Source organism: Salvia hispanica, chromosome 3 (genome assembly GCF_029641045.1).
Source record: "Salvia hispanica isolate PSC_SH4W2 chromosome 3, Shi_PSC_v1, whole genome shotgun sequence".
NCBI lineage: Eukaryota > Viridiplantae > Streptophyta > Magnoliopsida > Lamiales > Lamiaceae > Salvia > Salvia hispanica.
This window is the reverse complement of record NC_142694.1, coordinates 41,635,315-41,661,090: the sequence shown is the minus strand read 5'-3', so window position 1 is coordinate 41,661,090 and position 25,776 is coordinate 41,635,315. Positions and strand designations below refer to the sequence as shown.

General features: G+C 37.2%; 6 protein-coding genes and 1 pseudogene across 10 annotated transcripts; 2 read left to right on the top strand and 5 right to left on the bottom strand.

Moving 5' to 3' along the window:
• Window positions 1-1,752: 1,752 nt before the first annotated feature.
• LOC125210042 (F-box protein At3g07870-like) lies at window positions 1,753-2,880 on the top strand. Its single transcript, XM_048109616.2, has one exon. It carries the CDS (start codon window positions 1,753-1,755, stop codon window positions 2,878-2,880), a length of 1,128 nt encoding a protein of 375 aa, XP_047965573.2.
• Window positions 2,881-3,531: 651 nt separating this feature from the next.
• Window positions 3,532-6,634, bottom strand: LOC125210409 (protein DETOXIFICATION 12-like). Its single transcript, XM_048109968.2, has 7 exons — window positions 6,407-6,634; window positions 5,162-5,706; window positions 4,994-5,080; window positions 4,845-4,901; window positions 4,382-4,620; window positions 3,971-4,176; window positions 3,532-3,860 (listed from the first exon to the last, which is right to left on the bottom strand). Exons 1-7 carry the CDS (start codon window positions 6,632-6,634, stop codon window positions 3,786-3,788), a joined length of 1,437 nt encoding a protein of 478 aa, XP_047965925.1. The 3' UTR covers window positions 3,532-3,785.
• Window positions 6,635-7,812: 1,178 nt separating this feature from the next.
• Window positions 7,813-10,571, bottom strand: LOC125216327 (protein DETOXIFICATION 12-like). Its single transcript, XM_048118019.2, has 7 exons — window positions 10,260-10,571; window positions 9,231-9,775; window positions 9,060-9,146; window positions 8,902-8,958; window positions 8,547-8,785; window positions 8,155-8,360; window positions 7,813-7,994 (listed from the first exon to the last, which is right to left on the bottom strand). Exons 1-7 carry the CDS (start codon window positions 10,497-10,499, stop codon window positions 7,920-7,922), a joined length of 1,449 nt encoding a protein of 482 aa, XP_047973976.1. The 5' UTR covers window positions 10,500-10,571; the 3' UTR covers window positions 7,813-7,919.
• A 3,184-nt stretch (window positions 10,572-13,755) lies between these two features.
• LOC125210041 (protein DETOXIFICATION 14-like) lies at window positions 13,756-16,892 on the bottom strand. The gene is made up of 7 exons (XM_089066618.1): window positions 16,474-16,892; window positions 15,180-15,723; window positions 15,019-15,105; window positions 14,855-14,911; window positions 14,511-14,749; window positions 14,112-14,317; window positions 13,756-13,947 (listed from the first exon to the last, which is right to left on the bottom strand). The coding sequence occupies exons 1-7, from the start codon at window positions 16,766-16,768 to the stop codon at window positions 13,879-13,881; spliced, it is 1,497 nt and encodes a 498-aa protein (XP_088922744.1). The 5' UTR covers window positions 16,769-16,892; the 3' UTR covers window positions 13,756-13,878.
• Window positions 16,893-17,003: 111 nt separating this feature from the next.
• Window positions 17,004-19,914, bottom strand: LOC125214341 (protein DETOXIFICATION 12-like; annotated as a pseudogene). The gene is made up of 7 exons (XR_016136999.1): window positions 19,607-19,914; window positions 18,203-18,747; window positions 18,020-18,106; window positions 17,875-17,931; window positions 17,564-17,802; window positions 17,271-17,476; window positions 17,004-17,150 (listed from the first exon to the last, which is right to left on the bottom strand). The product of XR_016136999.1 is annotated as a protein DETOXIFICATION 12-like (transcript).
• Window positions 19,915-20,913: 999 nt separating this feature from the next.
• Window positions 20,914-25,640, top strand: LOC125214342 (uncharacterized). Of its 4 annotated transcripts, none has more exons than XM_089068159.1 (5): window positions 20,914-21,057; window positions 21,184-21,277; window positions 21,760-21,969; window positions 22,187-22,942; window positions 23,809-25,640. In XM_089068159.1, the coding sequence occupies exons 1-4, from the start codon at window positions 20,983-20,985 to the stop codon at window positions 22,912-22,914; spliced, it is 1,107 nt and encodes a 368-aa protein (XP_088924285.1). In that variant the 5' UTR covers window positions 20,914-20,982; the 3' UTR covers window positions 22,915-22,942; window positions 23,809-25,640. The 4 variants fall into 4 exon arrangements, with proteins under 4 accessions (XP_088924285.1, XP_047971289.1, XP_047971288.1 ...); XM_048115332.2 differs by lacking the exon at window positions 23,809-25,640 and adding an exon at window positions 23,043-23,215; XM_048115331.2 differs by lacking the exon at window positions 23,809-25,640 and having other exon boundaries at window positions 22,187-23,215.
• Window positions 23,377-25,350, bottom strand: LOC125210040 (palmitoyl-acyl carrier protein thioesterase, chloroplastic-like). Its single transcript, XM_048109613.2, has 6 exons — window positions 24,966-25,350; window positions 24,737-24,870; window positions 24,503-24,616; window positions 24,239-24,407; window positions 24,107-24,175; window positions 23,377-24,021 (listed from the first exon to the last, which is right to left on the bottom strand). Exons 1-6 carry the CDS (start codon window positions 25,332-25,334, stop codon window positions 23,710-23,712), a joined length of 1,167 nt encoding a protein of 388 aa, XP_047965570.1. The 5' UTR covers window positions 25,335-25,350; the 3' UTR covers window positions 23,377-23,709.
• Window positions 25,641-25,776: the final 136 nt, after the last annotated feature.

Sequence of the window (25,776 nt, the reverse complement as noted above, 5' to 3'; positions counted from 1 at the left end):
TAGTTACAACTAATTTATTGTAAATTAACCTTAATACCCGACGTTTTTTTTTATCATATTGATATTTCAGGGTTGATGATCTATAGCCCCTAAATTTGAATATCTAATGGCTATAATTTAATTAGTTGTAGTTAGCAATTAAGTGTTGAGTTAGCAGTATAACATTTCCATATATACATATATATAATATTTTTAAATTTTTAAATTTAATTTAATTAGAAATTAATTTTATTATTTATTATATTATAGTACTGCGCAATAAGAAAAAAGTGATATAAAAATCTTATATTCGACTATAATGGAAGGTCTTAAAATGGAAAATTGTAGCAACTAAACACTTATTTAAACCAACTACGGTCCTTTCAATAGTATTTTTTCATTGTGGCCCGGCCTAAATCTGCATACGATAGGTTGTTCGAGTACTAAAATGACCTAAATCTGCTTTTTCATTGTTTGATTGTTTCAATGTGCAGAGCCCATATCTCTTGGCGTAAATCAATGCTATTAATGTAAGTTTTATGTCTCATGTGTGTATCCTAAATAGAATTGGATTTTGATTGTAATATATTAACTTGGTATAAGACACATTTTTCCCTAATTAATTATTATTATTGGGACGTTTCTTAATTATGTGATTAATTAGTCAATTATGAAAATATCACTTAGTGGTAAATCACAATATGATTCATATGACTAACAAGGAAATTGAGGTAATATATAATCGTATATGGCCAATTGTTAGTTTAACTAATATATAGTCACTGGTTTGGAAATCATATATTTCCTATCATATATTGAGATCTTTTTAAATCATTCCTATAATAATTAAGGAAATGAATATATATGTAAGAAATAATGTTTGTGATTTACGTGAAACGCTTCTATTATTTTATGGAAAAGAAACGCTTCTATTATCAATTAAGTTTATGATAATTAATCGACTATTTTATGGAAAAGAAACGCTTCTATTATTATATTAAATAGTCACTTTGATGAAAAGGGCTTTAATGTTTTACAATTAGGATTAGGATTTGTCTTCTCCCTGCCTATAAATACAAATGTGGGATCTCATCAAATCATACACTTTACAGAGAACACATAAATGAGGAAAAGAGAGAGAAACAAATCCTTGGAGTTGCAGCTAGGCTACTACGCCAAAGAAAGTCCGAGGAAGTTCTCTCCGTCTTCCCCAATCGCTTCCGCTATGGATCATAAAGGTTAGTTTTCGATCCATTATGTTTATGGTTAATACGTGAAATACATGATGTTCGAAGATCTTACTTTATTTATATTCAATTATGTATTCATGAATATATGATGATAAATAATTTCCAACTAACTAATTATTAGTATTTTAAGAAGCTCTTGAGAAAAATATATACCGACGATATCCAACTTTATTTGTAGTAGTAATGTATATCTTTTTCCAAGTCTTTCCTGTATTTTAAGGAGTAAAGCTAAAGTTAGGGTTACGGTTAAGATTTGGATTTATTTTTGGCCTATAAATATGGCCTTTTTTGATGCGCAAGAAGTTATCGTCTTTCATCATTTGCATTATAGTGTTCGTACATCAATCGCCGCCGGCCTTGATCTCCTCCACCTCTGCCGCCACTCCGGCCTCTTCTCCGGCGTCCGATCGCAGCATTTCAGCGCGATCTGCATCAGCTTCAGCACCCCCCTATTAGCCCCCATCTGCACCGCCATCTCCTCGTCGAATACCTCCCCCGTCCACTCCTCCCTCACCCGCACACAATGATGAAGAAAGATTTGTATCTACCGCAAGATATATGGAGACAGATCCTTGGGAGACTCCCGATTGAAAGTATTCCGAGATGCAAGTATGTTTGTAAATCATGGCGTGATATGATAGAAGGAAAAGAGGGTGAGTTTGTCACATTGTATACTCCAAAACCAGGCATGGCCTTCGCTCATCCGAAAATGGGGTATGCGGTATGCGATGAGGCCTTGCGGACACTTTTCCGATTCGGCTTGCCTCCTCCTCACGACCTATATTCAACTCCCGATCACCACCGTATTGTAATTGGTTCAGTTAACGGTTTGATTTTGGTGTGGGATGGATTGGATGCTTCTAATCATTGCCTTTTCATACTCAATCCAATCACTCATGAGTATATTGAGCTTCCTACTCTGCCGGCACGTAGGTGCGTATTTGGGTTTGGAGTGAGCAAATTAAGTGGGCAATATAAGATTATATGTGGTGATGAATCTAGGTTTTGTCACATATACAGTCTAGGTAGAGGAGAAGGGTTGTGGAGAAGCATCCCAGCGTCGTCAACAACTAAACTGCCTTACTGCGGAGTGGCAAGACCACCATATAGCGTGCCTTATGATTATGCTTTATTTTTGAACGGAAATATTCACTGGCTTGCAACAAATTTTGAGAATAATCTTTTGGTCTCCTGCCTTGATCTTGAAACCGAGTTATTTACATGTTTTTCTCTTCCTCCATGTGAAGGCGGCGAATATAGGCTTGGTTTATATAGTGGATATCAGCTATGTATTTTGGAAGATCGGTTGTGTTTATGCGACAACATTACAAATCTTTTTCGTGTTGTTATTTGGATGATGGAAAACTACGGAGATACAAATTCGTGGGTAATGGAATATACCTTCGACTCACCAGCAAAAACAATCAGTCCAATTTTTTTCCCACTCAAGATTTTGGCAGATGGTGACCTATTGTACGCATTTAAAGATCGACTATCTATCTACTCCAAAAACACAAGAGCTTTTAAGCCATATGGTCGTCTTCGACATTCTGGGTATTCTAATTTGTTCAACACGGTTACTTTTACTCCAAGCTTTCGTTCGCTCAAGACCATGGGGATTCATAATGTTCAATCGTTAAGGTTTTATTAAGCACAACATATATACATATGTACTTTTATTGATTTTTGCACATGTCGTACATTTTTCAAGTGTAGTTGAACTCATAAATGTGTTATTTACCTTTGTAGGTCGATGATTAAGTTAGAAATTTAAATAAGGATAGAACAAAACTCTTGATTAAGAACAACTGATTAACTGATTAAGAACAATTACTTAAAAAAGGTGCATATAAATAACATGTGTTCTATTTTTATTATATTAGTATTTTATAAGTAAATGAATATAAATTTAAAGAACGTGGCATGGAGGACTCGAACTTTGGGCATCAAACATTACCTCTTTACCATCAACTCAGACACACAATAACATATGTTCAATGTATGCTTACGTGTTGAGGTTGCTATTATATTTTATATATTTGTATTTATAATCCAAGGTCAGTTTCCTCACTATCTTATAACAAGCGAGCCTAGTCAAGCTCGAGTCCAATGGTGTTTGGTTTGCTGGGCTCACGAACATGCTCGACATTATATTTTCACAAATATGCCATCGGGCTTGTTACCTGAGCTTGTTCGCAAGCCTTCAATCGAGCCACTAGTGGCTCGAGTCTTACATCAAGCCGCTGTGCGAAAATATAATTGTAAGAAATATCACAAATTACTTTTAACAAGCTCGAGCCCGAGCTCAAATAAGACATTATTGAATACCATGCAATCTGAGCTCGAACAACAAGATGAAGTCGAGTCAAGCACCAAAATATTCAAACAAACCGAGCTCGAGCAACAGCTAGTATCCAACCCGGCTCGCCTCTTTTAAAGCAGTAGCTATACATCTTTCTTTCTATTTTCATTCTTTTGAAATCTCAATACATTGTGAAAAATCCTACAAGTCTTATAACTGCAAAAATTGAAGTTGAAATTTGAATTCATTTATCTTCATGTCAGCAGCCTATCATCACCCTCATCATTCACAGCCTCCTCATGAAATAATCTCTCTCTTGTCTTTGCTGCCTGCAAATTAAGTGAAGTATTCATTGCAATCAACACACGTAACATGATCAATAACACGTAAAATACACATGCGATGATGGTGTATAAGACGAAGAAACGAAGAGGAACACCTGTTTCTCCCAGTCCGTGAGAGCTGTAATAATCGAGAGCATCACACACTGCATAATCGCGCCACACAACACTCCAATCCAGAGCCCCTTCCCCCTCCAATCCCTCCAAAAACCCAATGCAGCTGCAATTGGTAGTCCAAAGAGGTAAATTGCAGCAAGATTGATATAAGCACCAATATGCTGCCAACCACATCCTCTTGCAACACCTAAAAGAAAGAGAGATATATAAGCAAGTTGTTCGTATAAAACAGAGATATACGACTAAGCAAATCGCGCTTAAGAGGCGTTTGGTTCAGGCGATAAGACATGATTGATAAAATAATCCAATTCAATCAAATGTTCAGTTTGCATTATTCTAGGTCGTAATCAATCTTATCTATCTCATACACCAAAACACACGTCTTGTTTTACCTGAAAGGACTCCTTGCGCGCAATCTGCTATGATTGATAAACAAACAAGAGGAGCCATCCTTGTCACGTAGTCCACGACTTCCTTCTCATTGCTGAAAACATAGCCAAAAACATTCCTATTCAGGAATATGGCGAGGCTCACGACAAATGCATTGACTGTTGCAAGGATCAATAGAGCAACGACAGATAGACGCGCCCCCTGTGGCCTCCCGGCTCCAAGCTGGTTTGATATTCGAGTACTGCATATTTTTGGAGCATAAGTTTAACCACAGTTAAATATGAACTAACCATAGTAAATGCTTGCTGCTGCTTATAAGATTTTATCAAACAATAAGTTGCTGCTGATCAACTTATTTTGCCAAATTTTTTGTCAAAAGCTTATAAACTCCAAAACAGATTATAGACTATTGTAAGGAGATTATAAGCACGGTTAAACGCCATCTTAAATGCGCCGTGACTCTACCTTGCTGAAGACGCCAAACCGTATGGTATTGCATAAAGTGTAGCAACGGTATTTAAGCTGCAAACAGGAGCAAAACAAGTCTTAGTAAACAAAGCATCAAATAACATTAACAGCATTATGTGGATTTTGAGGGTTTAAGAAGAGCCTACCACACAGAAAGCACCGAGGCTTCAAGCTGCGGATTTGGAAATAGCCCGGCAAGCAAGATTAGTAACTCAAACGACCACCATTGAAGACTACAAAATTTCACAAAATGAAACTGTTATAGTATAAAATTTAGAATCATAATGCAGTTATAGACAAGTGAAAGTTATTACCAAATCATGGTAGCAGAAGGGATTGCATACTTGAAAAACACTCCCATCCCACCAAAAATCTCCATTGAAAACGGAGAACGAGTTCTCGTGCAATGAGGGGAGTACTTCATGTACAGACTCAAGATAGAGACATTCAACCACATTGAAAGATCCATAGCAACTGCGCCTCCAACCTTGCCCATCCCGGATTTATAAACCAGCACCCAACAAAGTGGCGCGTGGAAACAGAGAGTGATGCACGAACTCAGGATCATGGGACTGATCATGCTTTGCATTTGATAGTACCGGATGAGGGGCTGAAGGATGGCGTAGGCGAAGAGTGCTGGAATGAGGCAGATTGCCATTTTTCCGGCCTCATGAGATATGCGAGGATCTTGGCCAGATAGTTTGAGTACACTCTCGACGTTTGCCCACAGAATGGATACAGGGATGGAAACTAGGATCAGAGAGACGATGGCAGTGTATGTCTGAGTTCCTATTTTCTCGTATTGCTGAGCTCCGAACGCTTGTCCACTTATCGTCTCTAGCGCACTCGCCATTCCCAACTGTTCCACCACCAATACACTAGTCAGATGGATAACTATGTACTTAGTCCATTTCTATCAGTCAAACTTATCTATCTTCATCCAAAAAACCAAACATTTTACAATTCCCTTCTATTTTCAGCTTCTTGTTATTCATCCATTTTGATCACAACTAATAGTAATTATGATGAGGATATGAGCATTCTTTGCAATCAAACAGTGTGAGGTGATTTTCAAAAACTTTGGGTGATAAATCACTTTTCCATAGAAGAAACAACTAGACTTAAAAAGGGTCCAACAAATCAAGGTTGCCTAAATCATTGAATCTTGGACTTTTCAAGATAATCCTAGTCCCGAGCCTCGAAGACGTACAATGAAAATATGTACAAAGGGGCAGTTTGGTCAGTTCGCGAATTCTGTGGGACCTAATAAGAGAAGAGAAGGCAAGGGGCAGTTTGGTCAGTTCACGTATTTTGTGAGAGAAGTGTAAGAAAATTTAAGATAAAATAGTAGAAAAAAATAGGCAAAAATCCCTAATATGAAAAATTCATGCCCTGTGATCCCATATTCTGAAAGACGTGCGAATTGGATCTCAAACCATCCAATTTAATCCCAAAATCTGAAATCTCTCCACTAATCATTTAATCTGATCGTCGTCATAATCATTATCATAATCATAATCATAATCATAATGCAGATTTCGGGAGAGAGAATAAAATACGAGAAGGCTGAAGCCGGTGACGCTAGCGAGGGAGATGGCGATGGCGGAGCTGGAGAGAGCGAGTTCACCCAAATGGCCGACCATCATGAGTGATATGACTTGAAGCATGTAGAAGGAGAGAGTGACGGCCACCATTGGCCCAGCCACGTAACCCAATCTCTTCATCTCCTCCCTTATTTCTCCCCATCCCTCTGATAATCTTTCCTTCACCGGCGATCCTTCCTCCATTCTTTCTCGTGAGAATATGTCTCATTTCCTTTGCTAAATAGTATATATATATATAAGGAGGATATTGTTTGTCACTTACCACGGTCACGAGTAGGGGCAACGAAAATCCGACCTGAATCAAATTGAAATTAAAATTTGGTTTAATTTCGGTTCGGTTCGATTTGAATTTTTGATAAATTTCAGTTTTTTTTATTCAGTTCGATCGATTGTATAAAAGACGAAAATTTTAAAAGTGAAAACTTTGACAAATGATAATAATAAATATATTTGCTAGTACATACATATGTACATTTATAAAATAATTTAGAAAATGAAATAATTATATTATTTATGTATAATACTTATATTAAATATCAATGGTCCATAAACTTCGTAAATTTATTAAAATTTTCTAAAATATTTAGCATAGAAAAGTTACTTATGCAGTTATGCTTAGGGATGTAATAAATTGCTAACTAATTATCAATCCTAAATTGAGATCAATTTTCAACCATTAGATTAGAAGATCTTGTGGTTAATATAATGTCAAGTGTAATATATTTTAAATTTAAATAATTATTAATTAAATTAAAAGGGTATTAATGTCAAATCCTGCATGTAGTAATTATAACTAACTACTTTCTCTCTCCTCAAAATCATCTCAAATCTTTAAATTTACGTAACTCTCTCAATTTAAATTATTTTCTCGCAAAAAATATATCAAATTAAAGATAATTCAATAAGGATTCCAACGAGATCTCAATTGCATATGTTCCGACGATGTTCGGGTGATGAAATTTGATAAATTATATTTCAATTTTCGTACATGTTGATAAGCAGCTATTTTCAACAAATGCAACAAAAAATCTCAATATATTGTAGGCAAAATCTCAATATTATGCATGTCCAATCTCAATAAAAATGTGTTGATATTTTCTTGTCCTTGTGTTGATATTTGTAATACACAATGTTGATATAAAAAAACACTCACAAAATTGTCATATGATAACATAATGACGATATTACCCTTTTGTTGATATTTTGTCTACTATTTATTGAGATTTTGTGAGCTTTAATCTAATCCACTCATTTTAAAATCCAAGGGTGGAGATTTAGTCTTGATTTTGGATTAGGGTGCTAAAAGCATTAGAATAGGACCCGTTATGCTTATACATTTTATATATTTTGAGAAAAAGAAATAAAATAGAAGAAAATTCAAATATGTGAAAGTTGGGCGCAAGAATTGATTCATACATAAATCTTAAAAATACAACACTTTGAATTGGAAATCTGAATTCAAATATCTTCATGTTAGCAACCTATCTTCACCATTATCATTCATAGCCTCCTCATGAAACAACCTCTCCCTTGCCTCTGATGCCTGCAAATTAAGTAAAGAATCCATTGCATTCAACACAAATTCTTCGGAGAAATAACAATACCGACGATAACACAAAAATGCACGTGTTGTCTTCATTCACGAACACAACAAAGAAGGATAATGAGGAAGAAGAAGAAGACGAAGAAACGAAGAGGAGCACCTGTTTCTCCCAGTCCGTGAGAGCTGTAATAACCGAGAGCATCAAACACTGCAGCGTCGAGCCACACACCACCCCAATCCAGAGCCCCTTTCCCCTCAAATCCAGCCAAAAACCCAATACAGCTGCAATTGGTAGTCCAAACAGATAAAATGCTGCAAGATTGATATAAGCACCAATATGCTGCCATCCACAACCTCTTGCAACACCTAAAAGAGAGAGATATATAAACAAGTTGTTCATGTAAAACAGAGATGTATGACTAAGCAATAACTTAAATAAGAAATGATTGATAAAATAATCCAACTCAATCAAATGTTAAGTTTGCATGATTCTAGGTCGTAACTCGTATCCATCTTATCTATCTCATACACCAAACAAACGTTTCGTTTTACCTGAAAGGACTCCTTGCACACAATCTGCTATGATTGATAAACACACGAGAGGAGCCATCCTTGTCACGTAGTCCACAACTTCCTTCTCATTGCTGAAAACATAGCCGAAAACATTCCTACTAAGGAAGATGGCAAGGCTCACGACGAATGCATTCACTGCTGCAAGGATCAATAGAGCAATGAGAGATAGACGCGCCCCCTGTGGCCTCCCGGCTCCCAGCTGGTTTGAGATTCGAGTGCTGCATATTCATTCATAAGTTTAAAAACAAGACACTTAGGCCGTGTTTGGCTAAAAAAAATTATAGACTGTTCATAAGCTCGGATAAACGCCATCTTAGTTTAGCCATGACTCTACCTTGCTGCAGAAGCCAAACCATATGGTATTGAATAAAGTGTAGCAATGGTATTTAAGCTGTAAACACAAGAAGAAAAAAAAGAGTTAGAAATAGTTGAAACAAACAGTAAAACAAAGCCTCAACATCTGTTGATTATGAGGATTTGAGAAGAGCCTACCACACAGAGAGCACCGAGGCTTCAAGCTGCGGATGTGGGAATAGCCCGGAAAGCAATATTAGTAGCTCAAACGACCACCATTGAAGACTACAAAATTTCACAAAACGAAACAGTTATATATATAACATAATTTACAAACACAGTGTTAACATGTTTGTGTTGTTTGATTACCAAATCATGGTAGCAGAGGGGATCGCAAACTTGAAAAACACTCTCATCCCGCCAAAAATCTCCATTGAAAATGGGGAGCGAGTTTGCGCGCAATGAGGGGAGTACCTCATGTACAAGCTCAGGACAGCAACATTCAACCACAGCGAAAGATCCAAGGCGACTGCGCCTCCAACGCTGCCCAACCCGGATTTAAAAACCAGAACCCAACAGAATGGCACGTGGAAACAGAGAGTGATGCACGAACTCACGAGCATGGGCCGGATCAGGCTCTGCATTTGATAGTAGCGGATGAGAGGCTGAAGGAAGGCGTAGGCGAAGAGTGTGGGAATGAGCCACATTATCAACTTTCCCGCTTCGTATGATATACGAGGATCTTGGCCGGCCAGTTTGAGTACACTCTCGACGTTTACCCACAGAATGGATACCGGGATGCAAACTAGGATCAGGGAGACGATGGCAGTGTACGTCTGAGTTCCTATCTTCTCGTATTGTTGAGCCCCGAACGCTTGTCCGCTTATCGTCTCCAGAGCACTCGCCATTCCCAACTGTTGCACCGCATATCAGAAGGGCGTTTGGTTTGAGTGATAAGACATGACTGATGAGATAACCTAACCCAACTCGATAAATAGTTTCCATGATTTAGCACTTTAATTCTTTCAATCTTATCTGTCTCGTCCGCCAAACCAAACGTACTCCAGTTCACTTTTTTTAATAGTAGTACATCTTTATGTTGCGTTAAAGACAAAACATGCATAACGCAGAAACAAAAAAACATGTCATTATAACAGAACACCTAAGGTCAGTTTTACTTCGTTTTTAGTCCATTAAAGGAAATTCGGATATTAACATCCGGTTTTCTGTAATAAACTACAAACGAGGTAAAATGATCTTAGATATTCTTTTATAATGACTTTTTTTTTGTTCTGTGTTTTGCGTTTAAAATTAGTTCTGCATATAAAGAAGTGCAGCCTAAATAATAGTAGTAATAAAAAAAAAAAAACAGATTTTGAGAGGGAGAGAGGATAATACAAGAAGGCTGAAGCCGGTGACTCCGGCGAGAGAAAGGGCGATGGCGGTGCCGGAGAGAGCGAGTTCGCCTAAATGGCCAACCATCATGAGTAATATAACTTGAAGCAAGTAGAATGATAGACTCACAGCCACCATTGGCCCAGCTACATATCCCAATCTCTTCATCTCCTCTCCTATTTCTCTCCATCTTATTGTGCTCGTCTCTACTAATCTTTCCTTCACAATCAATCCCTCCTCCATTCTCTCTCACTCTCGAGAATGTATGTGTTTTATGTTGTGGAGTCATCTACATGTCTATACTTATAAACTACATAATTAATACTCTCTCTGTTCGATATTAATTGGCTCAGTTTGATTAGGCATGAATTTTAAAAATATAATGGAAAGTGGAAGGAAACATGTAAGTCCGATTTTTATATGCTTCTCATTTTGACTTAGTGCGGGTTTTAAAAAATGTTATGGAAAGCGGATTATAAAAAGTTAGTGGAACTATGGGTTTCCACTTTTGTATATTAGTTTACTAATAGAATGTGCGTGTAATGGGTTAGAACTTAGAAAAAAGTGTGGTTCACTTGCCGAAAATGGAAGAAAATAAAAGGCAAATGTGGACATTATTTCATGGACGGACCGAAATGACAAATGTGAACATTATTTCGTGGACGGATGGAGTATTAGTTTGATACTATTGAAATACATAAAGTCAATGGAATGAAAGATCTATTATCAAAAAATAAAAATAACTGAATTAATTATTCACGGACGGACGGAAATGACAAATTGCAACGATTAATGGTGGACAGTGGGAGTGGTCCCTTTTTTTTGTTTTAACTTAATTAGCAGGTACTACTACTACTGGACTGGAACTTAAGTATTGTTTTATCAAATAATTATTGTATTATTTTCACGTGAGGTTTAATTTAAGATGCATTTTAAGTTCATAATTGTGCAATTTCCCTAAGTTGGTCAGCAAATTGAGGAAGAATGGAGATAGGCTAAAGTGTAGAGCAAGAAAAGACATAAATGAGGCCTCGTCTAGTCAACACACAGCGGGTTTGGTTTCGCAAACCACGCGAGCAGTGTATTCGTGCCAAATTTGTCCATAACATTTCACTCGGACCGTGTGACAAAGATCAGACGGTTTCCACATTCCATCTTGCATGAAAGTTTGAGAAAAAATCAAGAATGTGAAAAGATCAGACGTAAAATTTATGCTATGATTCTCGTATGTGATTCATGATTTTTATTTACGTTGAGACATCGTAGCGAATTGTTCAGAGAGAAATTCTTGATTCGACACAGAACTATCGTTGTTATCAGTCGATTAATTATTGCTATTAATCGTCTATTTTTTAAAAATGATTTTTTTTTGTTTTATTTTTAAATTTGTATATATTTGTAAAAATTATCTCGAGCCCTAGCCATGTCAATGCTAATGAAAAATATATCATGAGATGTTGTATGATGAAAAGGGCTAAAATGAATCGAAGAATTTAATTTTGCAGATTTAAAAAGTAGAGAAAACTACGTTGTGCTCATTGAGGAAGAAGACTATGCAATTTTTTAAAAAGTTAATAATAGTATTATTATTATTACTATATTAAATTATTGTACACGCTTTTAGCGATTGCCGTGTTCACCTATTTTCTTTGATATAAAAGTGCTATCACTTTCCAAAAGTCCAATCTTGAAATCTTCTTTCTTTAAATAAGAAGGCCGTTTTAATAATATGGCGTGTTAATTTTTAATTATTCTTCATAAAGTATGCATAAACTTACAAAGTAATAAATTAATTTCCAATAACAAATAGGAGTATTATTCAATTCTAATTCTAATAAGAATAATTTGTTCTAAATTACTATAATTTTTAAAATATCATTCCAATTTTCATTCCACAATTCACTCAATCTCAATATTTCTGTTATGAAAATTTTAGAATGAGAATATGCGAGTTATGCATTAAATTTTGTGCTAAGTTTATAAAAAAAATTGTAATTTTTCTTTAAGAATTTACTTTTACTTGTTTGCTTTAAGTTTAAGATGTTGGGTTAGAATTTTTCATGAGCTTTAAGATTGAGTTTGAGCTGCTAATACTGAATTTTTTAAAAAAGATATTTTTTTCTCGATATATATGTGTTTACGACTACATATATATCGTTATACAATCACTTTCCAAAAGTCAAAACTTCTTTCTTCAAATTAGGAGGAGGCTGTTTTAATAATATGGCGTGTTAATTTTTAATTAGTCCGTATTATTTATAAAGTGCATGAAATTCCAAAATAGTAAATTTATTTTCAAATAACAAAATTAATTAATCAATTCTAATAAAGCAATTTTCTTCTACATTATTTTTACAAAATATTGTTCCAATTTTCTTTTCACAATTTAATCTCAATAATTTAATTTAAAATTGAGAATGAGAATATGCAAATCAAACCAGTTATGCATAAAATTTTCTATTAAATTTATAATTTCTTTTGTAAGAATTTATTTTCACTTGTTTGGTTTGAGTTTAAGATGTTGGTCTAGAATTTTATTTTAAATAAGATACTCTCTAGATGTCTACATATGTCTTTCCTTTTAACATAATTAATCGTCCCTTTCTATTGTTTAGACTTTGCTGGTACTACCATTGGACTGGAAATCAATTTTTTGGTGAACCAAATATGTTTGATTTCACGTGAGTATTTTTTTTATAGATGCTCTAGCTTTATAATTTTGCGATTAGCCCTAGTAGGTCGCAAATCTAGGTGGAAATGGAGATAGAACAAAGTGTAGGGCAAGAAAAGACATAAATGAGGTCTCGAACTAGTCGCGCATACGTGGTTTCACAAACTACGCGGGCAGTGTATTCGTGCCAAATTTGTCCAGAACATTTCACATAGACCGTATGATTTGTAGCAGTTAGCGCGAATTGGAGATTTATTCAAATTTGAAGGTGGTTTCCACATTCTTGGACGAAAGTTTGAGAAAAAGATCAAGAATGTGATAAGATCAAGATACATCTCGGAGACGAACCACACATATATAGTTGAAGAAACACCATGGAGTGTGACTACTTCGTTTCATTGCTCCTAGCATGTGATAGGGGTTGAAATACAAAATATGTGGTGAATTAATTAGATTAAGTAATTAGTTATCCTCTGTGATTCTTGATTTTTTTTTTTTTTTTTTTGAGACAATGTGGTGAATTGTCCAGAGAGAAATTCTTTAGTGGATATAGAAGTTTCATTGTTAAGAAATAGTCGATTAATTATTGCGATTAGTAGTCTAATAGTAGTACTTATGAAGAGTGGAAAATATTAGTCATCATAGCCTCTTGATGAAATTAATAACCGTTCAAGATTATCTCTTTTATTCAATTAATAATCATTCTCAAACTACTAATTTGACACTGTATTCTTGCAGTATGAGTTACTATTAGGGACAATAATTAAATATATTGTGCATCTAAAATAAATAAAAATAGTGCTCTAATTTATAGATTACCATACCATATATGCAGCCTCCATGGAGATATAAGAATTGGTTCAATGAATCATCCAAATCAAAATTGTTAAAATCCCATAAATCTTACAACTACAACATTTGATTGGATATTTGAATTCATTTTTTTTCATGCTATAGCCTATTATCACCAACATCATTCACAACCTCCTCATGAAAACACCTCCCCCTTGCCTCTAATGCCTGCAAATTAAGTAAAGAATTCTTTGCAATTAAAACAAATTCTTCGGAGAAATGACAATACCGACGATAACACAAAAATGCGCGTGTTGTGTTCATTCATGAACACGACAAAGAACGATAATTAAAAATGAAGAAGAAGAAGACGAAGAAACGAAGAGGAACACCTGTTTCTCCCAGTCCGTGAGAGCAGTAATAACCGAGAGCATCACACACTGCAGCGTCGAGCCACACACCACTCCAATCCAGAGCCCCTTTCCCCTCAAATCCAGCCAAAAACCCAATACAGCTGCAATTGGTAGTCCAAACAGATAAAATGCTGCTAGATTGATGTAAGCACCAATATGCTGCCATCCACAACCTCTTGCAACACCTAAAAGAGAGAGATATGTAAGCAAGTTGTTCATGTAAAACAGAGATGTATGACTAAGCCATACACATGAAATAAGACATGATTGATAAAATAATCCAACTCTATCAAATGTTTAGTTTGCATGATTCAACCTCCAATTTTAGGTCCTATAAATCTTATCTATCTCATACACCAAACAAGCGTTCCGTTTTACCTGAAAGGACTCCTTGCACACAATCTGCTACGATTGATAAACACACGAGAGGAGCCATCCTTGTCACGTAGTCCACGACTTCCTTCTCATTGCTGAAAGCATAGCCGAAAACGTTCCTACTTAGGAAGATGGCAAGGCTCACGACGAATGCATTCACTGCTGCAAGGAGCAATAGAGCAATGAGAGATAGACGTGCGCCCTGTGGCCTCCCGGCTCCCAGCTGATTTGATATTCGAGTGCTACACATATGCGGTTACAAGACACTTAGGCCAAGTTTGGCTACAAAATTATACACAGTTTTAAGGACTCGGTTAAACACCATCTTAAATTAGTCGCGACTCTACCTTGCTGCAGAAGCCAAACCATAGGGTACGGCATAAAGTGTTTCAACGGTGTTTAAGCTGTAAACACAAACGAAAAAGTCTTAGAAACGGATCAAACTAAAAGCAAAGGATAAGACAAAATTCACAACATTCTATGAATTTTTGAGGATTTATGCAGAGCGTACCACACAGAAAGCACCGAGGCTTCAAGCTGCGGATGTGGAAATAGCCCGGAAAGCAAGATCATTAGCTCAAACGACCACCATTGAAGACTACAAAATTTCACAAAACCAACTGTTACTATATAAAATATAGAATCATATTGTAGCAAGTAAAAGTTTATTACCAAATCATGGTAGCAGAAGGGATTGCAAACTTGAAAAACACTCCCATCCCTCGTACAATCTCCATTGAAATCGAAGAACGAGTTTTCAAGCAATGAGGGGAGTATTTCATGTACAAACTCAGGATAGAGACATTCAACCACATTGAAAGATCCATGGCGACTGCGCCTCCAACGTTGTCCAACCCGGACTTATAAACCAGCGCCCAGCAGAGAGGCACGTGGAAGCAGAGAGTGATGCACGAACTCACTAGCAAGGGACGGATCAGGCTTTGCATTTGATAGTAGCGGATGAGAGGCTGAAGGAAGGCGTAGGCGAAGAGCGTGGGAATGAGCCACATTACCATTTTTCCTGCTTCGTGCGATATGTGAGGATCTTGGCCAGCCAGTTTGAGTAGGTACTCGACCTTCGCCCACAGAAGGGATACCGGGATGCAAACTAGGATAAGAGAGGCGATGGCAGTGTAAGTCTGAGTTCCTATTTTCTCGTATTGCTTTGCTCCGAACGCTTGTCCACTTATCGTCTCTAGAGCACTGCCATTCCCAACTGTTGCACCACATATCAAAACATTAGTCATTAAGGCACGGTATTTTAGCACACGATAGATAACTCAACACTCTAATTTTCCGATTCTGTCAATCTTATCTATCTCATCCACCAAACAAAACGACGCCCAATTCATGTCTACTTTGAGTTTCTTTTTAATACATCTATGTGTTTATGCATTTAAATCACAACTACTAGAATACTATCACTATGTTTGGTTTGAGTGGTATGACATGATTGATGAAATAATCCAACCCGATTGGATGATTCGTTTGCATGATTTAGCACGGGATGGATAACTCAGTACGTACTATAGTTCTCCGATTTCTATCAATCTTATCTATCTCATCCACCAAACCAAACGCCCCGCCAACCCGATTGGAGTATATGTTTATGCACTTAGATCACAAGACTTCAAAAGGTCCAACAAATGAAGGAATTTCTTTAACATGAATATATTGCCTTAAATCACTGAATCTTGGACTTTTCCCTGCCACTAGCATGTGTTCTTTGTCTTGCAAGAAAATAATTAATGAAACTAACTACTAAGTGATTTTCATTTTTAGCAAAATACAACACATTCACTATTTCCAGTACTTTAGGAGTAGTTTATTCTCTTGATTTGACTCAACAAATATAAATTTTTTAAATCTCGTGCCCAAATCATCATAATCACTCCGCACTGTTTTTAGTCTATCTTGAAAAGAAAAGGACAGGGACTATAATCAGTGAACAGAGAATATAATCAGTAAACAGAGAATATAATAAGACAGTGCCAAAAATAAAAAAGATGAGATTTTGAGAGAGAGGAGAATACGAGAAGGCTGAAGCCGGTGACACCAGCGAGAGAAAGGGCGATGGCGGTGCCGGAGAGGGAGAGTTCACCTAAATGGCCAACCATCATGAGTAATATAACTTGAAGCAAGTAGAAAGATAGATTCACAGCCACCATAGGCCCTGCTATATGTCCCAATCTCTTCATCTCTTCTCTTATTTCTCCCCATCTCCTGCTCAATCTCTCCTTCACCAACAATCCCTCCTCCATTCTCACTCTCTCTCTTCAGAATATTATGTGTTTTTGTTATAGAGATATACATAAATAATTGCTCCCTTTCTTTTGCTTCTACTAACATTTGTGTAATGTACGTAACTTTATCTTGGAGTGTAGTGTGGAATTTTGTTGAATGTAGTCAAATTTAAATTATGCTCCTTATGTGATTCAAATAAATTTGTATTTTTGCATGTCACATCTCAATTCAAGATAACCGTTTCTAGTAGAATTGTTCTAAAAGTTGAAACTCCTCCATAGAGATATAAGAATTGGTTTCATATGAATCATTCTTGAAATTTAAATTCCTTTTTCTTCATGTTAGCCTATCATCATTCTCAGACTCCTCATGAAATAGCCTCTCCCTTGCCTTTGCTGCCTGCAAAGTGTAGAATTCATCACAATCAATACAATTTCTTCTGAGAAATGACAAACAACACTGGTGATAATACGAAAATGAACACGACGAAGAAGGAGAAGAAGAAACGAAGAGGAATACCTGTTTCTCCCAGTTCGTGAGAGCTGTAATAACCGCAAGCATCAAAGACTGCAGCGTCGCGCCACACAACACCCCAGTCCAGAGCCCCTTTCCCCTCCAATCCAGCCAAAAACCCAATGCAGCTGCAATTGGAAGCCCAAAGAGATAGAATGCTGCAAGATTGATATAAGCACCAATATGCTGCCAACCACAACCCCTTGCAACACCTGTGAGAGAGAGAGATGGAGTTAAGCAAGTTGTTGATCATAACAATCATATCTATCTCAGTCATCAAATCAAACATCGCCTTTTACCTGAAAGGACTCCTTGTACACAATCTGCTATAATCGATAAGCAAACAAGAGGAGCCATCATTGTCACGTACTCCACAACTTCCTTCTCATTGCTGAAAATATAGCCAAAAACATTTCTACTAGCAAAGATGCTGAGGCTCACGACGAATGCATTCACTGCTGCAAGGAGCGATAGAGCAATGACAGATAGACGCGCCCCCTGTGGCCTCCCAGCTCCCAGCTCGTTTGATATCCGAGTGCTGCATAGTTGAAAATAAGTTTAACCAGAGCTAAAGATTAACCATAGTAAATGAACTGTAAAATCTACCTACCTTGCTGCAGAAGCCAAACCATATGGAATTGAGTAAAGTGTACCAATGGTACTTAAGCTGTAAACACAAGCAACAAAGAGTTAGAAATAGTTGAAACTCAAAGGAAAAAAACACTATGATTTTTGAGAATTTAGGAACAGCTTACCATACAGAAAGCACTGAGGTTTCAAGCTGCGGATTTGGTAATAGCCCGGAAAACAGGATTAGTAGCTCAAATGACCACCATTCAAGACTACGAAATTTCAAAAAACGAAACTGTTATATTAGTAACATTTAGAAGCACAGTGTTGTAATAAATGCAGTTAATAGACAAGTGAAAGTTTATTACCAAATCATGGTAGAAGAAGGGATTGCAAACTTGAAAAACACTCCCATCCCTGCAAAAATCTCCATTGAAAATGGCGAACGAGTTTTCGTGCAATGAGGGGAGTACTTCATGTACAAACTCAGGATAGAAACATTCAACCAAATTGAAACATCCATGGCGATTGCGCCTCCAATGTTTCCCAGCTCAGATTTATAGACCAGCGCCCAGCATAGTGGCGTGTGGAAGCAGAGAGTGATGCAGGAACTCACGAGCATGGGACGGATCATGCTTTGCATTTGATAGTAGCGGATGAGAGGCTGAAGGATGGCGTAGGCGAAGAGTGCGGGAATGAGCCATATCGCCATCTTTCCGGCTTCATGAGATATACTAGGATCTTGGCCAGCCAGTTTGAGGAGAGACTCCACGTTTGCCCACAGAAGGGATACGGGGATGCAGACTAGGATCAGAGAGACGATGGCGGTGTAAGTCTAAGTTCCTATTTTCTCGTATTGTTGAGCTCCGAACGCTTGTCCACTTATCGTCTCTAGAGCACTGGCCATTCCCAACTGTTGCACCACACATCAAAACATAAGTCAGAAGGGAGAGGGAGTGATAAGGCATGATTTTTTAGCACGCGATGGATAATGCAACTTTTTAATTCTCCAATTCTATCAATCTCATCAAACTTTTCTATCTCATCCACCAAACCAAACACCATCCAATTCATTAAGGATATGACCACTCTGCAATCAGAGAGTCTGAGGAAACTTAAGGCATGATTTTCAATAACTTTTGTGATGAATCGCTTTTCGACGGAAGAAAAAACTACACTAAAAAAATTGTCCAACAAATCAAGGTTGCTATGAACAAAGATTCTCTTTAACACAAAGATGTTCTCTTAAATCATCGAATCTCAGACTTTTCCCGGCCACTAGCACGTGTTCATTGTCTTGCAAGAAAACGTTAAATGTAACCAACCACATTGAAATCAAGGGACATCTAACACCCTTGGTTTAAACTCAGTTCATCATAATCACTCCACACAGCTTTTCTTGGATAAAAGCATGAAAATGACATACATTTGGCACCACTATATACTAATCCATGAAACACAAGTACTACAATAATTGAGCAATCACTTTAAATGAATAATGGCAAATTAGGAAACTTTTTCCATGACATGATGACTCACACAACTAGTGAACGAAGACTATGAATGACTCATAAAAGTTTGTTCAAAATTAGGTCTGTGATGCTACTTTTCCATATCTAATCTAAATCAGTACAAAAATCAAGTTTATGCTTAAACTACAACTTCAACAAACTTAGCCTAAAATCAGATACTAATATAATCAAACAGTACCAAAAGCCAAAACAAGAAGCGCTACTAAAAAAAGATTGGATTTTGAAGATAGAAGTGAATACAAGAAGGCTGAAGCCGGTGACTCCGGCGAGAGAGACGGCGATGGAGGTGCCGGAGAGAGCGAGTTCACCTAAATGGCCAACCATCATGAGTGATATAACTTGAAGCAAGTAAAATGAAAGAGTGACAGCCACCATAGGCCCTGCTACATATCCCAATCTCTTCATCTCTTCCCTTATTTCTCCCCATCTCGTGCTTGTCTCTGCAAATCTCTCCTTCACCAGCAATCCCTCCTCCATTTTTGCCTCCTCACTCTCTCTCTCTCCTTCACCAGAATATGTGTTTCGTTAAATACAAATTCGTTTGGATTTAATGTTTGTTCTTTTCTAGTGTGATGTCTAGTTGTCTACTCCAGTAATAAACATTTTAATTTACTTACATACCATTATTTGGTGTTGACTACAACCATGCATCCACAAGTATTTAAATTTTAAGCCTTGTTCATGTATCTAAAAGTAATTCATTCATAAATACTTATATTATTTATATTTATTATTTTTCATGTTTTTTTATATTTTGTATTGAGTAGTGAGATTTTGAATTTTACGGGAACATTATATTAATAACAAATAATTTAAAATAATCAAAGTTTCTTAAAGAAACGAAACAAGACATAATTAAATCAAAATTGTGGATATCTTTGTTCTTGTCGAGTCATATATTATTCGATAAGTAAATAAAGGTCGAAAAACGAGTTCGGTAAACAGATAATAAAATCAGCGGTAGAGTACCAAAACATCGCGTGAAAAAGTCACGAGCCATCCATGATTCTTTGAAGAATCAATTGGTACGAGCAATTCAGCCATAGAATTCATGATTTAGGTCTTATATTCCTATTACAGGAATTATTTGCATTTTAGTTTGAGATTATTTATTTTTACACGAAATCGTATTAATACTATAATTAGTTAAATAACTTTTTTCAAATTATATGGACTTCACATTCTATTAATTTTTCCATTCACTTTTTAATATATTTTCTTAAAACTCAAGTGGAGTGAAACTAAAAGTCTATTATGGCTGAAGGAGGAAGTATGTGTTTTTAATTATACTCTTATCAGACAATCTAAATATAAATTTGCAATTATAGATATCTTATTATTGTTATTTTATCAATATTTTCATAAAGAAATTTTATTTCAATCGTTACGTTAAATTTATTTATTTATTTATTACGTCAATTAGTTAATTAATTAATTATAAATTTAAAATTTCAAATATATCACATTTTCGAATAAAAATCATACTTGTAAATAAAATTAGTCGGCCCATTAAAATCCGAATTTGTCATAAAATATTCACATTTATAAACCCTCAAAATTGAAATTAGAAGCGTAGAATTGTACACAAAGGGAGTGTGATTGTGCGCGCGGTGGAGATGGGGAAAGCAGCTACGGAGCAGCTGGATCGAGTTCTGATTGAGCATCTCAATACCGCACGCGAAACTTTTCAGGTAACCAATTCATGAATTTTCCTTTTCCTTTTCCTTTTTTATCTGAAGTTGAATACTTGTTGAGAATTTGTCGATTTTGAGCTATTGTTTTGTGTGCTTTATTTATTTAATAGATGCATTATGCAGATGTTGGATCAAACGCCTGCCTCTTCCCTTGAGAAAGTGAGCTGGAAAGAGGTCATTCAGATTGGTGAACAAGTCTCCAAACAAGCTACTATGGGTACTCTGTTTCTTTTATGTTGTTATGTTTGTTCTGCTTAAACCTAATTTTGGATTTATAATTGGAAGATATTTAGGTTTATGTATGCTGCAATTGTATAATTACGGGATTAAAGACTGATATATCGCTCAAGTAGGAAGTTTGATGTTTGATTATATGTAATTCGCTAAAATTCTAAGTGTCGGTTTCCTCTGCCTGATTTGAAGCATCCTTTGAGCTCTGTATAAAGCATTATCCCAAACTATGCATCAATGAGTAGCTAATGATCATAGTGACCTAATAACTGGAACCAGTGATAAGTTGAGCGTGACTCTGATAGAACACGAAGCATTCATTTTCTTTAGTTGGTTGTCTTTGTGAAGAGTTAATAGCTTGGTTGCATTCATTGTTTCGTTTGGATGAGAGCCACATTTAGGAAATATAGTCCACACTTGTGCTGTGTGCAATACTAATCGCCTGCATTTATAATGCTTTAAGGGTAGTTGGAATGCTGTATACTGGAGAAACTCCTGAAATTAAAGTCCTTGAAGATAATATGGCAGCATACTTCAATACTTTACAAGGCTTCCTGTTACTCTCCCATGGAAGTTCAGTCGGCGCAGGTCCCACTCTCTTGTCGTGCATTCATGGATCTGTAAAGCAAGTCGTTGACAGCAGTTTCATGCTATTACAGGGAGCTGTGTCCTCCTATGGTACTCTCTCTCTCTCACACACACACACATGTTGAGATAGCTCCATCTTGATTCTGTAAGAAATGATGCTTTAACTTTTCTTAATATGATGCATATATATAAAGAAGTGCACAGTTTTCTCGTGTCAGGAAGTTGAAGCTTCATGATGGATTTTAGTACTCCATACTTTTCTAGGTGGAATTGATTAGAATCATGATGAGGTATTCTTGATTTACAGGGTCATCATCAAATAAAACCCAGAAACTCACGATCCCACAGCTCGTAGGCGCAGTATGGAACGCTTGCTCTGCCCTGAAGAAGACTCCAGTCACTAACGTTACAGCTATTGGACGAGCAATGAAACAAGCCGCAGTTTCAATGAAGGATGTGCTTCGCGAGATGAAGGAACTGAAGCCAGCATCATCTGATTCAGCGGACGAAGCTTCTATTCATGACTCTACAAAAGGCGAAGGCAAATCCATCTCTGATGATGATGATGATGATTCCTTTGACGAAGAGTTGGGCAACGACTTGTCTCCTGAAGAGATGAAAATCGTGCATTTGACAACCAGCATTGTGTCTGAAACTCTCGCGGTAGTTAAGGAACTAATTCGATACATCACTGTATTACTTCAGCAGGAAAGTGCAGGTGATGGCGCCATCTCAGTAGATTCTCTAGAGAAACTGCTGAAGCTATGCCAAGAAACTGGAGTACAGATTGATGAGCTCGGAGCATGCCTTTACCCGCCACAAGAAATCTCTGATATCAAGGTGGCTCTTGAGAAGATCTCGCGCTTCAGCAATGAAACTGAGACGGAGCTTCGGAACCTTAAAGGCTTTACAGAAGACTTCGGTAAAGCTTGCACCAGTTTGAGAAGCTCATTGAGACTATTGGGAACTGAAATAGGTTGTTCTAACGTTGGTGATCTTGTCCCAAAATTGGAGAATCTTGTCGTGAGCAGCTAATCAATTCGATTACATTATCAACCTACGTGTAAGTATCCATACTCTATTAGAAAATACTTTTGGTTATAATATGAAATCGTGTTCTCTGCTTTATTAAAAACAGCAGAAAACCCATTTTTGTCTAGTAGTCTATGATGAAGCCGGTGATTCCATCTAAGATATTCACAAAAGCTACAGAACCTAGGGGAACAGCTTGGTATTTGAGTCCCCGTCTTCAGTCTAAATATCAGAATTGTATTACAAAACTCTAAGCTGTCCTAGTCATATTTCATGAATATAAACAAATATTTTCTTAGTTTGATATACTAATGTTTACGTCTACCAACTTTTCTATCACTTATAGCTTCATTTTTACCCCTACGTTCCCATCTAACCTTTCATTGTCTACTTGTGATGTTCTTGTATCATTGAACTATGCTGTTCCCCATGGCTTTAATAGTGAGCAGACATCTATGTGCTAAATTTGTTTGTTTACTCATATTTGACAGTGATCACCAATACAACAATTAATTACAAATTTCTGTGATCTTTACTGCACTAGTATGATAAACACATACACACATACTGCTTGTATTACTTCCATGATTCTTGAGCTATGTCTGCTTTGCTGCTTGCCCCCATATAACTTCAGTCTCAGCAATGTCACGCTACACTTATTTGCACGCGGTTTTCATTTCAATATTCCTCACCAGGCGGGAATACGATGGGTTTTAGGTTTATGCTTCTTGACATATATTGACTTATGATCCTGGTGATGATCCTGAAATGTTTTTGAAAAAAAGTTGTGATGATTACTCATGAAGGGAACGGTTTAGCACTGTGTTTCTTCTCCCTCCATGTTGTTCTTGCCCTCACGATTTCTTCATTTTTGCTCTCCCCCTTTGTCTGGAGCAGATGAGTGTAACTGAGTGGCCTCTGGTTTATGGCTCCTAACAATCCATTACCTTGAAGGAATTGTGATGACACTGAGTGCCCATTGACACCGATGTTTTCGTTGAATTGAGGCTCACACAGAGACTGAACCACATCCGAACTCCCACATTCTTTTCTGTATTCTAGGACCATCTCTGACAGCTGATGCTTCTCCAAGAACTCATCTGGGATTGTCTGATCAAATTGAAAGAGTTAAGAGTTTTATGAGGATTGTAACTGGGCATAACTAGAGCGAGCTTGCACGTTTTTTGAGCTTTACCTCGAGCATCCATCGGAGGTACTTGACGTTGTTAACATGCTGGTTCATGTCCAGATCACTTCTCTTTGGCTGCGGGAAAGAACATGAGTTCAGTTGCTACACTTGTTTGTTAAGGTGTAAGTTGAAAGAAACCTTCAAGTTCGAGTGCACATAGCGCGCTTTGTTGTCAAGTTTCTCGATCTTTTCCGGGCTCTCTTCCTCTATGGCGTACTTCTCGATGAACCATGGCGCAATCTCGTCCCTCACCTCATCCGGCATCTTCGACAGACGCCTAGTCTCCTTGTTCATCATCACCCACGTACTATTGTTCCACCACACATCACATATCATCTTAGTATGCATCGAAATAGATTGAAACAAATCAAAACAGACGCCTCGTTTGTTCGCTCATCGTACCTCGTTGCACGGATGAATACAATCCCGGTGACTTGGCTTCTCAGAAGCCAATCTCTCCTCATCCCGTTCTTGCCCGATGCTCCAACCCATGTGTCGATCTCCATCACCTCTCCCCTGTTTTACGCACACACTCTATCATCAGTGACTGTTCGATGGAATGACGATCTCATGAATGTAATCTAGAGAACTACTAGAGTGACGATTTCATGACTGGAATCGAGATCGAGAGATTACCAGATTGGGAAATGATCAACTTGAACTTGCATTCTTGAAACAACCCAAATGAGGTTATTCCTCATCATTCCATGAGTAGCTCCAAATCCATCGCTCAACAGTCCTGACATCCACACATGATTCAGCGCCGTTTCCTACACCAAAAAACATAAGCATTCAGACACATCTCCTCTTTCCTCAAAAACATAGGAATCTCCAACAAAACCCCAACCATCACAATCACAATCACCTGAAGCAAGTTCAAAAGGCTCTCAATGGTGGCAGTCTTATCTGCCCCAACTTCATAAGACCGAATCACCACAGTCTGCCTGTACCCAACTCCCTCCTCCACCATCTCCCCGTGCCGATACGGATCCACCATCTGCTTCCTCCTCGGAATATTCTGCCGGAGATGCTCCTCCAACACGTCTTCATCCACTCCACCGGTACAAGGCATAGGCATCGCGTGGTCCTGCCTTAAAACGCCCATCTTCGCGGCCGTGAAGCTCTTGCTCCCGTTCACCTTCACGCAGTTGAGCTTCTGCTTGCTCGGCTCTCCGCCTCCACCTATGTAGACGGCGGTTACGGTCATAATTACATGCCGCAGAACACAAGCCATTTGTTCTGTTTTGCTACAAACAGTGGGAAAATGTTGTGGAAATTTAGTTTCCTAGTTTAGTGTGACGGTTATATAAGCCTATAAGGTGTGGGGCGGAAAAGACTAAAGCCTTTATTTTTAAATTAATTTAAAAAGAAGGGAACGAGGAATAGAGCTTTGTTCTAAAATATGGTTGTTTTCGAAGTTGTTTGTGTCAGTTGATTTATGTTTTTTTTTTTGGAGCTTTGGCGTCTGTACTTTGCTGTAATCGTCAGTGTTGAAATGGACATATAAACATTTCATTTAATTAGTTTAGTTTTTATTTAATTAATCATGAGCTACTCTCTTTTTCTCCTCTAAATTTGGGGGGTTTTGGCGTTTTCGGTTGCATGAAACTGCATTTTGCGTCTGTTTCTGTTAGTTTCATTCAAGTTTTTTCTTTTCTGTCTACTGAACTTTGTTG

Bases quoted from the DNA above. Each gene is read 5' to 3' on its own strand.
- LOC125210042 (XM_048109616.2), top strand. From the start codon at position 1,753: ATGATGAAGAAAGATTTGTATCTACCGCAAGATATATGGAGACAGATC.
- LOC125210409 (XM_048109968.2), bottom strand. From the start codon at position 6,634: ATGGAGGAAGGATCGCCGGTGAAGGAAAGATTATCAGAGGGATGGGGA. The intron at 4,902-4,993 runs GTAGGCTCTTCT...TCCTGTTTGCAG, and splicing joins GCCTCGGTGCTTTCTGTGTG to CTTAAATACCGTTGCTACAC. The intron at 3,861-3,970 runs GTGTTCCTCTTC...CTTAATTTGCAG, and splicing joins TCACGGACTGGGAGAAACAG to GCAGCAAAGACAAGAGAGAG.
- LOC125210041 (XM_089066618.1), bottom strand. From the start codon at position 16,768: ATGGAGGAGGGATTGTTGGTGAAGGAGAGATTGAGCAGGAGATGGGGA. The intron at 15,106-15,179 runs GTAATAAACTTT...GAAATTTTGTAG, and splicing joins CCTTCTGCTACCATGATTTG to TCTTCAATGGTGGTCGTTTG. The intron at 13,948-14,111 runs GTGTTCCTCTTC...CTTAATTTGCAG, and splicing joins TCACGGACTGGGAGAAACAG to GCATTAGAGGCAAGGGGGAG.
- LOC125210040 (XM_048109613.2), bottom strand. From the start codon at position 25,334: ATGGCTTGTGTTCTGCGGCATGTAATTATGACCGTAACCGCCGTCTAC. The intron at 24,871-24,965 runs GTGATTGTGATT...TTTTTGGTGTAG, and splicing joins GCCTTTTGAACTTGCTTCAG to GAAACGGCGCTGAATCATGT. The intron at 24,176-24,238 runs GTTTCTTTCAAC...TCTTTCCCGCAG, and splicing joins ATGTGCACTCGAACTTGAAG to CCAAAGAGAAGTGATCTGGA.
- LOC125216327 (XM_048118019.2), bottom strand. From the start codon at position 10,499: ATGGAGGAGGGATTGATTGTGAAGGAAAGATTAGTAGAGACGAGCACA. The intron at 8,361-8,546 runs GTAAAACGAAAC...TCTCTCTTTTAG, and splicing joins TGTGCAAGGAGTCCTTTCAG to GTGTTGCAAGAGGTTGTGGA. The intron at 7,995-8,154 runs GTGCTCCTCTTC...CTTAATTTGCAG, and splicing joins TCACGGACTGGGAGAAACAG to GCATCAGAGGCAAGGGAGAG.
- LOC125214342 (XM_089068159.1), top strand. From the start codon at position 20,983: ATGGGGAAAGCAGCTACGGAGCAGCTGGATCGAGTTCTGATTGAGCAT. The intron at 21,058-21,183 runs GTAACCAATTCA...TGCATTATGCAG, and splicing joins CCGCACGCGAAACTTTTCAG to ATGTTGGATCAAACGCCTGC. The intron at 21,970-22,186 runs GTACTCTCTCTC...CTTGATTTACAG, and splicing joins GGGAGCTGTGTCCTCCTATG to GGTCATCATCAAATAAAACC.